Source organism: Psammomys obesus, unplaced genomic scaffold (assembly GCF_907164565.1).
Source record: "Psammomys obesus unplaced genomic scaffold, mPsaObe1.curated_primary_1811, whole genome shotgun sequence".
Taxonomy (NCBI): Eukaryota; Metazoa; Chordata; class Mammalia; order Rodentia; family Muridae; genus Psammomys; species Psammomys obesus.
Genome location: NW_026585691.1, coordinates 7,040,865 through 7,054,358, shown reverse-complemented (window position 1 = coordinate 7,054,358; position 13,494 = coordinate 7,040,865). Strand labels below are relative to the sequence as shown.

Here is a 13,494-nt window from a genome sequence, read left to right as displayed (position 1 = left end):
ATAAGTGACATGTCATACAGGAATGCTATTTGGAGCAGGGCCTTGATTCTGCTATACTATCTATCTAAAGTGCACCTCATTCTCAACTCAGGTTGCTCACATTGACTTAGTTCTTAGAAAAAAAAGTGTGTGTGTGTGTGTGTGTGTGTGTGTGAGAGAGAGAGAGAGAGAGAGAGAGAGAGAGAGAGAGAGAGAGAGACTTTCTTAGTAAAAGTCTATCCACATTGAGGTCTGCATTGGTATTTTCAACTGATAAAATTACAATTGACAAAGTGAACAAGATTTTATTGAAGGACACATTTCTTAAGTTTATCTCCTCACCAAACAGCTGCATCAATTATTACTCAAAACAAGTTTTAAAACAAGTTTATTGAAGAATATTCTTATGAAGGCAACCACTTTTGATTTGTCATTTCTTTATGCTGTGTACCAAAGGTCACATAAGAGAACAGAGTCACGTGCTTCTCTCTGTGGGACCCTTGGCTAGTGAATACAGCACAGTGTTGTCATTTGTGCACCGTGAGAATAAATTAAAAAAAAAAAGTCTCTTCTGTTTCTCTTCAAAAAGCGATGAGAATACCAGAAGGTGGCTAAAAAGCCTCCTTTTTCTACTCATTCCGCAGTATTGGAGCCAGTATCTAGAAACAGGAAAGAGATCAATTCAAGGAGCAAATTCTAAACATCAGTACTTTAGGAACATCTAGGATAAGGACTAGAAGTGTTGTGTGGGGGGAGGAGGAAGAGGAGAGGGGCACTCTGGAAAGGCCCTGTCAAGGTCAAGATCTTCCTTCCCAAGGCAGAGGTAAGATACAGCCTAAACCTCCAGGTGTCTGCTGTGGGCTAACATAAACAGCTTTTCCAGGCCACATCCTGCTGGGAAATACAGAAACTTCTGGCTCTGGCTATTGCTGCCCTTTCCTCTGCTACTCTATTGGGAACACAGACTAATTTTTGGATGCTGGTTTTTAGAACTAGCATTATTTTATATTAACAACTGATTTATTCAAAATCACCAAAGAATGGAATTTCTTTATTAACAGAACCTAATTTTTAAAGGCCAAACTGTGTTTTATCCATGTCTATGATTTCATTTTTTCCTGTAGATACAGAAAAGATGGAACTCACCACAACCATTTCTTAAGCATTCAAATCTCTGTTAAGAATCACTTACTATGGTTTCCTTCAAATGAGGGCAGCTCTCCAGGGACCACTTAACTGAAGTAGACAGGTAATTTGCTACTTCTTACTATCTGAGGTTGGAAAACAGTCTTGTGACTTTTAAAGAAGGACAGCACCAAGGACTACGAGGCAGAAGCTCCTGTTAATAACACACTTAGCCCACAACACAGGGGTCTCTCTGCTATTAAGGTTGCTCAGAGGTTTTTGCTTTTTTGGTTCAAATGACTGAATCTGACCCTCTACTAGTCACATCTATTCTGCTCAATTACAGTAGCCACTGGTTAACCATGCAGCTGCTTATGATTTATCTAGTTCAACTAGCTAATGACATGTAATAAGATGAAAGTTTTTAGCTGCCCTACTCACATTTTAAGTGCTCAAGAGCCATGCTTGACTACTAATTAGGGACTTCAGACACAAAACATTTTCATCATTACACAAATTCTCAACAGTATTGGTGCTCATCACTGGCTCTTTCCCCCAGAGCTAGGGATTGAACCTAAGGCCCCATACATGCTGAGCCCTCTATCAATGTGCTATCTCCAGCTCTCTTTTTACTCTTTTAGACAGGATTTCTTTAAGTTGCTCAGGCTGGCCTTGAGCTCACTCAAGGCCTGGGCAATAACCTGGGCAAGCCTTGAAGTTATCTCTGTTTCAGCTTCCCAAATAATGTAGATTACAGTTCTGTGGCACCTGGCCCATTTATAGCAATTCATTAAAAAATATCTAGGAACTATAAATTAATGCACATATTCTATGGTCTAGTAAATATTTAGAAGCTCAGAGTCGTCTGGCATGTTGGCACACGCCTTTAATCCCAGCACTTGGGAGGCAGAGGCAATTGGATTTCTGTGAGTTCAAAGTCAGCCTGGTCTACAAAGCCAGTCTAGGACAGGCAGGACTCTGTTACATAGCGTAAATCCTGTCTCAAAAAACCAAAACCAAAACAACAACAATAATAATAAAAATAAAAAACAAAAAGAAGAAAAAAGCCCAAGTTATAAGAACTTCATTTCAAAATATTATCTTATAGTACAAGAAACAGTACCTTTATAGAAATGGAAAACAAAAGGTGACCCAAATGTACTTTATCCCTAGCAAAAACAAAAGCTCCTAAGTATCTGCTGGTCACACTAAGAAGTCTCTAGGACTATGGCTGTGGACTTCTAGTTAGCTTTCTGATGAGTAGTCAGTGTAATGGTACTAATTTCTTAAGACTTTTTGACATCTGGAAGACTTTTAAAACATAGGCCTGAATGAGTGTGGTGGCACACGTTTTTAATCTCAGCACTCAGGAGGCAGAGACATGCAGATCTGTGAGTCTGAAGCCAACCTGGTCTACATGGTGAGTTCCAGGACAGACAAGGTTACACAGAAAAATCCTGTCTTGAAATATAAAATCAGTCAATAAAGGGCTGAAAATTTATGTAGCCATCAGAAATCAGAATAAAAATAATAATCTATGTGGAAAACGATGTATGTCTACACATGCCTCTATGCACAGATGTGTTACTATAAAAATACATCCCTAAGACTTGAAAGGCTTTACTTTTGAAGGTGAACAGTTATCTGTAGAGGTGGATTATACATGGAGCTTTTCTGTATTCTCTACATTTCTTCAAATTATTTCTTTGAAAATCCAGGAAGCAGAGGCAGGTGAATCTCTGAGTCTGAGGACAGCCTCGTTTATATAGTGAGTTCTAGGCTAGTCAGGCCTCAGAGATCCTGTCTCAAAAAAACAAAAACAAAACAAACAAAATCCACAAGAAAAGGGGGTATTAATATCTATACTTCTCTTTCTCTTGCTTCACAGAACTCCCCTTCCTGGAATGTGGCAGTCTTAACACAGTGCTGGGACAAAACAGTATTAGAGTGCAAATATAGTAAGTACAAGGTCTTAGGTTCTATTTAAAATAAACAAAAGGATCTAACTAGTTATGAGCACAGGGCAGAGATGTGCCACTGTAAAAATGTCTAAGGACCTGAAGAAACTTCTAGGTCTGCTGTGGAAAACTCTCTTGCATAAATGGAACAAGAGTAATGGGTATCTCCCATTATAACTGCAAGGTTCATGAGTAGTTTAAATCAGCTTTAAAATAATTAGCTTGTGTAGGGTACCCAGCAACAAGGAAATCTTGAGATAAATTGTCAATGTTACATTGCTTTTTTAGAAAGGTGGCAGTGAGAAGCCTAATGACTACTTCAAATAAGCGACTTAACGAAAGGAAATTTAGTAATTAGGTTATTTTCTTTGCACATGAATCTAATCTGTGTTAAGGATCTAGGAGTCACCGGAGCATACAGATGTTAAGGTCAGTAAGAGTACAGATGTAGAATCTAGAAGCTAGGTTTTTATCTGAGGGTTGATCACCTGACCACTTTCCCCTGAAGCTTTCAGACAGACCAATATAATTAAAGAGTAGGAAAAAAAAATTTCAACAAGTTTTGCTTTCACAGTAATTAGGTAAGCACTTACTTTTACCATCACAGGCTACAATTTTCACTTTATCCACTTTAATAAGTTCTGTCACCTCTCTGAATTCAACATCATTCAATACAAAAGTCCAAACATTATCGCAGAATCTGTATGTATTTAGAGAGCCCTTTAAAACAAAACATTAAGAAATGCCATGAGAAGCCATTGTTTCCCCCTCATGCTTTATTTCAAAGTAAATCCAAAGAACTTTGCTACGAAGTATATAGCTGCTAAAACAATATGCTTAATACTTAGCTTAATTTATTTAATTGGTTTATTAATTCTATCTACTTAGAACAGCAAGAGAAAACCTGGATAAGTTAGCTCAGGGAAGACTTTAGCTAACTATTTTTAGCACTCTTAAAACCTGCAAATTACTTACCTGAAATGAAAAGCTCTATGAAAGCTTTAATTTGTATGTCTACTGCCCTCTCATGGATAAATTATGAAAGTGCATTAGCTGTCTCTTGAGAAATGGTCTGTACACAGAGCCCTGGCTATCCTGGAACTCGCTATTGCAGACCAAAAGGTTCTGGAACTGTCTACTTCTTCCTCCTGAATGCTGGAATTAAAGATGTGCATCTCTGCACTCTTCTGAATTGATTAAAAAAAGATTTATTTTTACATATGCATGCATGCATGTATTTGGTGCATGCATGCCTGAGCTTATGTGTACTACATTTGTGCAGATGCCTGTGATGCCTGGTGAGGCAGTCTGACTTCCTGGACCTGGAGTCAGAGGTAGTTGTGTGCCATCTGATATGGGTGCTGGGAACCAAACCCACAATTTCTACAAGAGCAGTAAGTTTCCTTAGCTACTAAACTCTCTCCACCCTTCACATTTGACTTTTTGTCTTTTGAAACAGGATTTTACTATGTAGTCTTGATTGTCCTGGAACTCAATATGTAGACCAGACTGTCCTCCAATTCAAGAGATCTGCCTCCTGAGTGCTGGAGTTAAACACATGCACCCAGCTCCATTTGAACTTTTTACAAATATTTGAAGCTCCCTATTTCACTGTGTGTTCATTCTCTAAACGTGTACAAAAGCAGAGATCCCTTATATTTATCCAATCCTGTGACTGGCTCGGAAGCATCACTGTTGGTTATTAAGAATACTTTAAATCAGCTTTTTCTGAAACTCTTCTGTCACTCAAACCCAAAAAATTCAAAATTACCATTTGTCTCTCTCTATTCCACCATATTCATAGCCATCAAGTCCTGTCAGATGTACCCTTTAAAGTCTTCCCATTTCTAGCCATCCCTTGTTAGAACTACAGTAAAGCTACTTTGACCATTCTGATTCATCTGTCTATGAGGCATGATCTTTTGCTTCTAGTCTCATGTCCCTGTAACCCATCCTTCATGTCAACACAAAAGGGCAAATCAAACTGAGTGGCTCCCGAGATTAACAGCCCTTTATTGACCTCCTAATAACATTAGCATGAGGTGTGAACTTGCTGGGGTCCTATGGTTTCTTTGAGGTCTCCTTCACGTTAGCATCTCCTAAAGCACTGTTTTCTGGAACTTCCTAGCCTATTCCAAGTATCATCTTCCTTTCCACAGTACCACCACTCCTTTAGCTGACTGAATCATCCTTCAGGACTCAAGCCTTACCTTGTGAGCGCAACACTTTGTCCTCCATACCTGCTCTATTCCCACTGACCCAAGCAACATTCTCCCAACACTGTTAACATATATTTTTTTAAAGGTCTGCTTGCTAAACTATGCCAGTAGCAGAGAATTTGCTTTCTGCTGTAGTCTGAGTCCTACACACACAGTAATTATTTGTCTACTAAGTTCATGAACTACAATTCATTTATAGTTATCAGCTTTTTAAATCATCCTTATATTTAGATTCAATCAGTTTTCACCAATATGGATACTATAGGAATAATTTTAAGATTTTTATTTTCGGTTTAAATATTTTGTGCTGAATTTCACATTTGAATATATGTATGCATGCATAATATATATTAGGTTTTTATTCTATTTTGCTGGTGTTTAACCTAGTACTTTTTCATACTTAAAATACTTCCTTTTATGTCCAGTGATATGTTTCTGCTTCTAGATAAAAATCTAAACCAAAAAAGAATTTTTTTTTTATTCAAAGAGTCAGTTGCATAGGACAGTGAGCCTTTACATATATATAATTTTTGCACATATGTAATTTTTACTTAATTCTTGTATTTCATTTCAGTATCTAGTACCTTAAAATCCACTTTAAGTTATTTGCCACTTATTTTTTACCTTTTACTAATATTTAAACAACTCAAGCTTTAGGCCTCATACTCAGGGACTGTTTCTTGTAATCTCCCACTGAATAGTATCACTTACACAGAATTCACATAAGGATATGAAACCAAAAGTTAGCTTATAAGTTATGTAAGATCACTCTATTCCTTAAATGGTGGACCTATCTTACTGGTAGCAAAAATCACTATATATAAAAATACCTATTAATATGCTATCAAGCAATGTGACTTCAAAGTTAAGTAGTGGCAGTATATTATCTCTCTGCTATATGGTACACCAAGCTAAACAGAATGTATTTTGCACATATAGTTTGCTGTAATCCAAGGGCAAGGAATGGAAGCCCAGGCTGCAGCAGTAGCAACGGGAAAAGAAAAAGTAAACTGGAAAATTAAGACCTGAACAGGGCCAAGTCGTTACAATCACAACTCTTGGAAAATTGACAGACTCACTATGCATGAGAAACACAAGCATCCAGTTAACTTCTGCCAAAGAGACCCACACTAGACATTTCTAACAGCAATTAGCAGACTATCAGGTCTAGTGAGCTTTACTGCCTCTGATACGCAGCCCACTTAATCTTCTAAATGGCCAACACTTACGCAGTTTAACACAGATCAATTTAAAATAAAGTTGAAATTTCAAACTGGGCAGATTCCTTCTGACAAAAAAGGACTCTGTCAGAACCATTACTGTTAAAAATCCAAGAATCCACTTGTCAAATTTTGTACTCTTAGAGATGTGACACCCTTTTCTTTTTTTCCTTCTTCTTCGACTCAGTTTCTCTGTGTGGCCCTGGCTGTCCAGGAACTGGTCTGTAGGCCAGGGTGGACTTCAGAGGCACAGACAGAGATCTGCTCGCGTTTGCCTCCTCAGTGCTAGGATTAAAGTGTGTGCCATCATGCCTGGCTGGTATCTTTGACTATTTGCACCTGTTATTTTTAAGCATGTAAACTGATAGACATTAAAATATAAGTCAAAGGGGGACCTCATCTATCTTTGCATTTCCAGTACCTAGAACGTCTATTACCTAACAGGCACTTAAATGCTTAAAAAAAAATACATTCTTTTGTATTTTGTCAACAGAACATTCTCCTTGCCTCAACACTGAGGTTTTCTTAAATGTTAAGTAACTCACACATTCTTTTCCTGTACTGATCTTTATATGTTTAAATTTACTTAAATAATTTTAATTTACTTTAATTTAAATATAAATAAATCTTTATATATTTAAATTTATTTCTATAGCATGGTTGTATCTTGCAATATAACATATCAGAGAAATATAACAACGTAACAGCAAACATAATTATCCACAATGTATCTCTACCAGCATGACATGATAAACTGTTTTGCCACATCTTACAATGAGTTCTGAACCCCAAATCACCACAACATTGTGGTATTTTGTTCATAGCAGAGATGACTTAAAAGACACACAGTTCCCAAAGAAGACTTTGTAAGTCAAGCTATCTAAGGGTAGATGGGAGGCAACATGAAGATTCTACAAATAGCCGACCTTTCCTGCAAGAACAGTTTGAAAAATATAACTGAACATAAGAATTACTCTGCCACTTACCTTCCATCTTGCAGCTAATGCTTTAAGACCATTAAAACCTCAGTAATTCTCCAGGGAGGAAAAAGCGAAACATACACAGAAGATTTGTGAAACAATGAAACTAAAAGCAATTCTGTATCACATGGAGTGGATGAACTTAGCACAAGTTCGTATCATTCAATTATTATACAACAAGTTCTGAAACCAGACTAGCCAACTCTTTCTGCTATGATGAGTTAGGTCCAGGTAGGCTCTCGGAGTTAACTGATGTGGACTGCCAGACACAGGAAAATATCCTTACCCTGAAATTGACTCTGTTCCTGACTCTCTGAGCCAGTGCTGAATTTATAGCTTTATCAAACTGCAGTAGAACTTGAAGGGCAAGCTGGGGGGTGATCTGTTGAGACTGAGAAAAAAATGAAGATCATAAATTTGCTAAGGGAAGAACATGAAAAACAAAATAAATAAAGTACACTAATTATAATCTAAAAGTTAATGTAAGTTACCCAGAACTTCTGAAGTAGAAGTCCTTATTCTCCTGTGTTCTACCTGAAGATGAAGCAAAACCTGAAAATAACTACAGTATCTTGACAAGAAAAAGAAATCTTCAGTGACTCAGCAAAGGCAGCAAAAACTCTTGCTATTCCTTTAGTGGCCGGACAAAGTATTCAAGAAATGGAAATGGAAACCAAGTTTTCTTTCTTTCTTTTTTTCCCAAGACAGGGTTTCTCTGTGTAGCCCTGGCTGTCCTGGAACTCAATTTGTAGACCAGGCTGGCCAGGCTGGCCTCAAACTCACAGAGATTTACCTGCTCTGCCTCCCGAGTGCTGGCTAAGTTTTTTTCTTAATAAAAGAAATGAGACCTATGTATAAAGAAAAAAAAAAAAACAAAAAACAAAACAAAAACAAACAAGCAAAAAACCAACCAACCAAACAAAAAACCCAAACAAAGCAAATCTTACCGGTCTGCTAAAACAGACAGAGCCAAGCAATCCCAGAAGGTGGGGATAAGGACAGGAAGACCAGGAGCTCTAGGGCATTTTTTAACTACAGAGCATTCAATGACAGTCTGGACCCTGTCTCAAAAAACTAAAGCAACCCCACTCCTGTAATTTTCTCCAGACGCCAAGAGAACATGAATAGAAGTATTTAATATTTTCTTAGTTGTGTGATTTAAGTAAGATTAATTTTTCTAAAACTAAAATAGAAATTCAATATTCTGACTCGAATCTCAAAAGGCTTTATTATATTGGACAGAATTATTTTTAAAGTGATAGAATATGCCTTTCTTCTAAATTTGAGATGAGAAGTCTACTTCCCAGAATAATTTCTATAGTTTATCAATAAACATCAGAAGGAAAACCCATTTATTTTTAAAAATTTTAATAAAAAAATTTGAAGACTTATATAGATCACGTTTAATGTTTGGTCCCCACCTGTATGAGCTCATCAAGGCTCTCTTGAAGACTGTTCCCCAAAGTCGTATTTCTGTATAACTGATATGCCATGGCTTAAAAGGAAGCAATTAATTTTTCTTCAGGCTTGCATTGATGTCCTACAAATTTAATATAAAAGACCAACCTGTAACAATATAAATTATATATAATAGTGTACTTCATGCATTCTAACATGGAACTATTAGAACTCAATTAAAAATTACTCTATTAATTATTTTATAATATTTTATAATTTCAAAAAATTGTTCAAAGCTGACTTTTCTTATTTTAGTACTAGTATTTATCTTCTTAATTCAGTATGCTGACATATTCATTAAAATGTGCATCTTTATTTTTTCCACAGGTTACCCTTAGTTTAGAATTTTCCACATAGCACACATTCTACCTGCTGTCACTTAGTGCCGTGACATCTGCATTTGGGCCCTTTATTTTTCTGTTTTCTTAAAATTCCAATAGAGTTCCCACTAAAAGGCTGGCACTGTGATAGGAAACAGAGACAATAAGATGGATACAGATGAACTCCTGGTCCTAAAACCTCCATCTACAATGGGTAATGGACATATAAAAAGGTTCAATTTGGTGTAAAAAGAAATAACACATTGTATCATTTATGCAGCTTGTGGACTAGGTTGGCTTAGAAAAGCTTCCCACTCTTTAAAGGAGGAAAGCCACTCTAGGATGGCAGAGGAGGGTAAGAAAAGCCACAGAAGTATGAAAGTGTAAGGTCTGTGGAAATCTGTGAGTAGAGAGTAGCAGCAGGTGAGGCTGAGCGGAGGACAGGATGGGTTTGCTCCACAAGATTAACTACAGGCAACAAAAAGCCCTTGATACAACACTTCAGGTAAGAAAGGCAGAAAATCCTACTCATGGGACCTGAAAAGGGATACAGGAACAGAGACTTAACAATGCTTATTGACTTCATAGTACTTAATAGTCCAGAGATGGACAGGAGGAGACATATTCAAACAATCACTATTAGATAAGACTTGGCGAGGTTGGAGAGATGGCTCAGCGGTTAAGAGCACTGGTTGCTCTTTCAGAGGACCCAGGTTCAAATCTAAGCCAACCACATGGCAGCTCATAATTGTTTGTAACTCCAGTTCCAGGGGATCCAACACCGTCAACAGAGAAATACATGCAAGGCAGGCAAAACAGCAATGCACATAAAATAAAAGTCTTAAAAACAAAGAGCTTTCTGAATCCTTAAAAAGCTCCCCTCCAGGGAGGAGTGGTACAGATAAGACTTGGCAAAAATAGTGACCAGCCATCTTCATATTACACTTGGTCAGCAATTGACCCAACAGATCATTCTGTGACCTTGAGACATTCCTTTAGCTTTTGGGGTGACACTCTCAGTTCTTTCCTTCCAGCTCATGGAATTACTGTATTTCCTATTTTCTTTGACAATTCTTCCTCAGCTCCCTGACTCTCACCTCCTGAATTACTGGCTTTCCGAAACCCTTAGTTATTCCATCTATGTGTTAATGACTATGAAACTTGAATCTCTTGCCCTCAAACCTTTCTCTGCACTTATATGTAAAATGGTCTATTCTACACTGAAAAAAATTATCAAAGAGCTGAGACATCTCTCCCCCAGTGAAAAGTGACCTCTTGCAGAGGACCCAGGTTGAGTTCTGAGGTACCCACATCAGTCAGATCACAACTGGCTGTAACTGCAGCTCCAGGGAATCCCATGTTCTCTGCTGGCCTCCATCAACACCCACATACATTTGTGTTCTCTCTCTCAATCTCTCACACATACAAACACAGACAAAGTTTCACTCCTATCAATAACTAAGGTTGACACATATATGGTACTGTGTCTTCATCTACCAGACTAGATGCTACATGAAGACAAGGGAAATCTAGTTCAGCTATGTATATGCTATTCAGAATGTAGTATGTAGTACGTATTCAAAAAAAATATTTATTAGCCAGGCATGGTGGCACATACCTTTAATCCCAACACTTGGAGGGCAGAGGCAGGTGGAGCTTTGTAAGTGTGAGGCCAGCCTGGTCTATAAAGCAAGTCCAGGACAGCCAGTGTTATTACACAGAGAAACTCTGTCTTGAAAACCCAAATTATATATATATTCAATCAATCTACATCTCTATATATTGAAAAAACATGGTGGCATGCCAAAGCACTAATATAAAACATTAGACATATATTTATGTAGGGATACATTTTCACTTTACTGATGAAATTAAAGTAATGAAAACTAGAATCTCACAAGCACAGCCACCTATTTACCACTTCCTATAACCATACACTCTGCCTTTCTGTCCGATCTGTCACTATAGTCAACATACTTTTATCTACCTTTTCCCACCTTCTATCAGGCCCTTTTCCCTAGCATACTTAAAAATACTGTCTAACAATTCAGTTTCTTCTTCCTTCATCATCAAAATTTCACTTTCTTCTATCATTTCTATCAGCAAACAAACCTGTAGCTCCTTCTCCCACTGTGGGTAGAAAAACACCAACCACCTCTCAAATCCATTTGCCCTGCCAACTATAGTCTATTTTGTTTGGTAAGAGTTAAGTTACTTGGACTCACTGTTTCCACTCTTCGTCTAGCCCCCACAAACTCACACCAAGCTTTGGGCTGTCATGAAACAGATGCTGAGGCGGCTCTTCACTGGACTGGAGCATCTGACACAACTGACTTCTTCCGTTACAAGATCTGTTCGGTAATTCACTGTTGCGGTCGTCTTCTTAGAGTCACTGGCTCATCCTGCTGATTGACCCCTTTCTCTGCATAGCCCTGGTTTGTCTGAAACTCAGAAATCTGTCTACCTCTGCCTCATGGGTCCTGGGATTAAGGGTGTGTGCCACAACGCCTGGCCCTCCCTACTCTTTACAACCACTAGACAGTCTTTGACTGTCTACTATTTTCTTTGTACGTACATTTATGAAGTGTTAGCATTCATTCATATGGCTTTAAACATTAGCTGGTGATTCCTAAATTCATGTCCTCTTAAATATTCTCAGTTCTGGAACTAAGCTATTCAAAGTCTCTAGTTGTCCTTTGTATCTCAGTTGAAGCAACACTATACTTCTATGGGCTTTAGGCAAGCTTTTGAAACTACTTTCAAAGTCATGTAAACCACAAAGGCTCATGTAAACCAACCTCAAAATGGATCCTGAATCCAATCATTTCTCAACATCATTAAGTCATTTGGATCATCAAAAGGTGTCCCAATTTCCTTTATTCTACATTTGGGTTAGAACAAGCCTTTTTCTTTCACAGCTTTCATCAGTCTTAACAATCTGGCCACCCTTTATGTCTGGTCTTAATCCCTTTCACTCCCAACTTCCCTGAGTATGACAAGCATGTTTCTTCTGCCTTTGTGATGGCAGTGATTTCTGCCTAAAACGTTCTTGCTCAGATTATTAACTTAAAACTCATCTTAGCTCAAATAGCTCCCACGCAATTACGCCTAAACTGACCACCACCCTAAGAGCTCCCACATCCACTACGGAACTTCTTTAAACCCTGTAGCTGGCTCCAATTTTTTGATGGCACCAGCTGCCAACACATTACATAACAGTCTTATATTTATTTTCTGCATAAAATGTAAGGTTCACGAGGGCACAGATCTTTATGTTTTGTTCACTGACCTAACCTGCGGGCCAAGAACAGTACCTGACCCTCGACTGGAGGCAAACACGCATGTGTGGAGAAGGGGCAAAAAAGGTCAGGGAGATACAAACTTTAAAGCGGGCCAGGAGGGAGCTATGTCACGCTCCATCTGACACCTAAGCATTATTTGGAAAACAGCTAGGAGCGACTTCAACGCCTGCGGAAACTAGTCGCCTCGGCCATCTCCACTCTTTTAAGGTGGCGGCAGCTGCAGGACTGCGGAGTCCCCTCCTCACTGTGGAGCTGAAGCGGAAGCGCTGAAAGTAGGTGTCCGGTCTCTGAGCTAGACGCGGGTTCACCAGGCGCGGCCTGGGGAGAGCGGGAAGGCGCTGCTCCTGAGCGGCCGCGGCTGCCTGGGGGCGGCTTCCGGCGGGCACAGTGCTTGGTACTGCCCGCCCCGCCCCGGCCTCCCCGCTCCCGGCCCCGCCGCCGCCTACCTGAGGGAGGGCGCTTCCGCCGCGGCGGTAGCAAAGCCGGGAAGGGAGCCCGCCGCGACCAGCTCCTCAGCCGCGGAAACCACAGCGCAGAGCCAGTGACCCGGAAGTGCTCTCGCGACCCGGAGGTGACGCCACGAGAGATACCAGCGGCCCCTACTGCTGTTTCCGAGAAGGGGCGTGGCCTCCCCGCTCGGGCGGAAGAAGGCGCTGAGCAGCTGTCCTGCCAGCCAGTTTGTGGGACTGCCGTTTAGCGCAGCGAGGCGTTGGTGATTCATAATCCTTTTCATTTGGAAGATCTGCTGCATAAACTCCGTACCTAATACAGAATCAAACACGTGGATATTCTGAATTTCAGACTCTCAGATTCCTTTTGGTATCAGCTCGGTGCTTGGTTTTCAGAACTGCAGTTATGTGCCCAACAAATGGCCAGTGAGTACCTGAATTGTGACTATGGAGTTAATGCCAAAACCTGGGCTCTGGGAACGAA

General features: G+C 39.4%; 1 protein-coding gene across 3 annotated transcripts; it reads right to left on the bottom strand.

The window, feature by feature from the left end:
• Positions 1 to 350: 350 nt before the first annotated feature.
• On the bottom strand, positions 351 to 13,144 carry Gtf2a2 (general transcription factor IIA subunit 2). 3 transcript variants are annotated; one of them, XM_055597984.1, is made up of 5 exons: positions 13,008 to 13,144; positions 8,903 to 9,021; positions 7,768 to 7,872; positions 3,656 to 3,782; positions 351 to 638 (listed from the first exon to the last, which is right to left on the bottom strand). In XM_055597984.1, exons 2-5 carry the CDS (start codon positions 8,972 to 8,974, stop codon positions 613 to 615), a joined length of 330 nt encoding a protein of 109 aa, XP_055453959.1. In that variant the 5' UTR covers positions 8,975 to 9,021; positions 13,008 to 13,144; the 3' UTR covers positions 351 to 612. The 3 variants fall into 3 exon arrangements, with proteins under 3 accessions (XP_055453959.1, XP_055453977.1, XP_055453968.1); XM_055598002.1 differs by lacking the exon at positions 13,008 to 13,144 and adding an exon at positions 12,642 to 12,868; XM_055597993.1 differs by lacking the exon at positions 13,008 to 13,144 and adding an exon at positions 11,485 to 11,924.
• Between the last annotated feature and the right edge of the window lie 350 nt (positions 13,145 to 13,494).

What these genes read in the sequence shown, in the direction of transcription:
- Gtf2a2 (XM_055597984.1), bottom strand. Translation starts at nt 8,974, where the DNA reads ATGGCATATCAGTTATACAGAAATACGACTTTGGGGAACAGTCTTCAA. An exon ending in GCCTTGATGAGCTCATACAG is followed by an intron (nt 7,873 to 8,902) that starts GTGGGGACCAAA and finishes TTTTTTTCTCAG; the next exon opens with TCTCAACAGATCACCCCCCA. An exon ending in TGTAGCCTGTGATGGTAAAA is followed by an intron (nt 639 to 3,655) that starts GTAAGTGCTTAC and finishes TCCTGTTTCTAG; the next exon opens with ATACTGGCTCCAATACTGCG.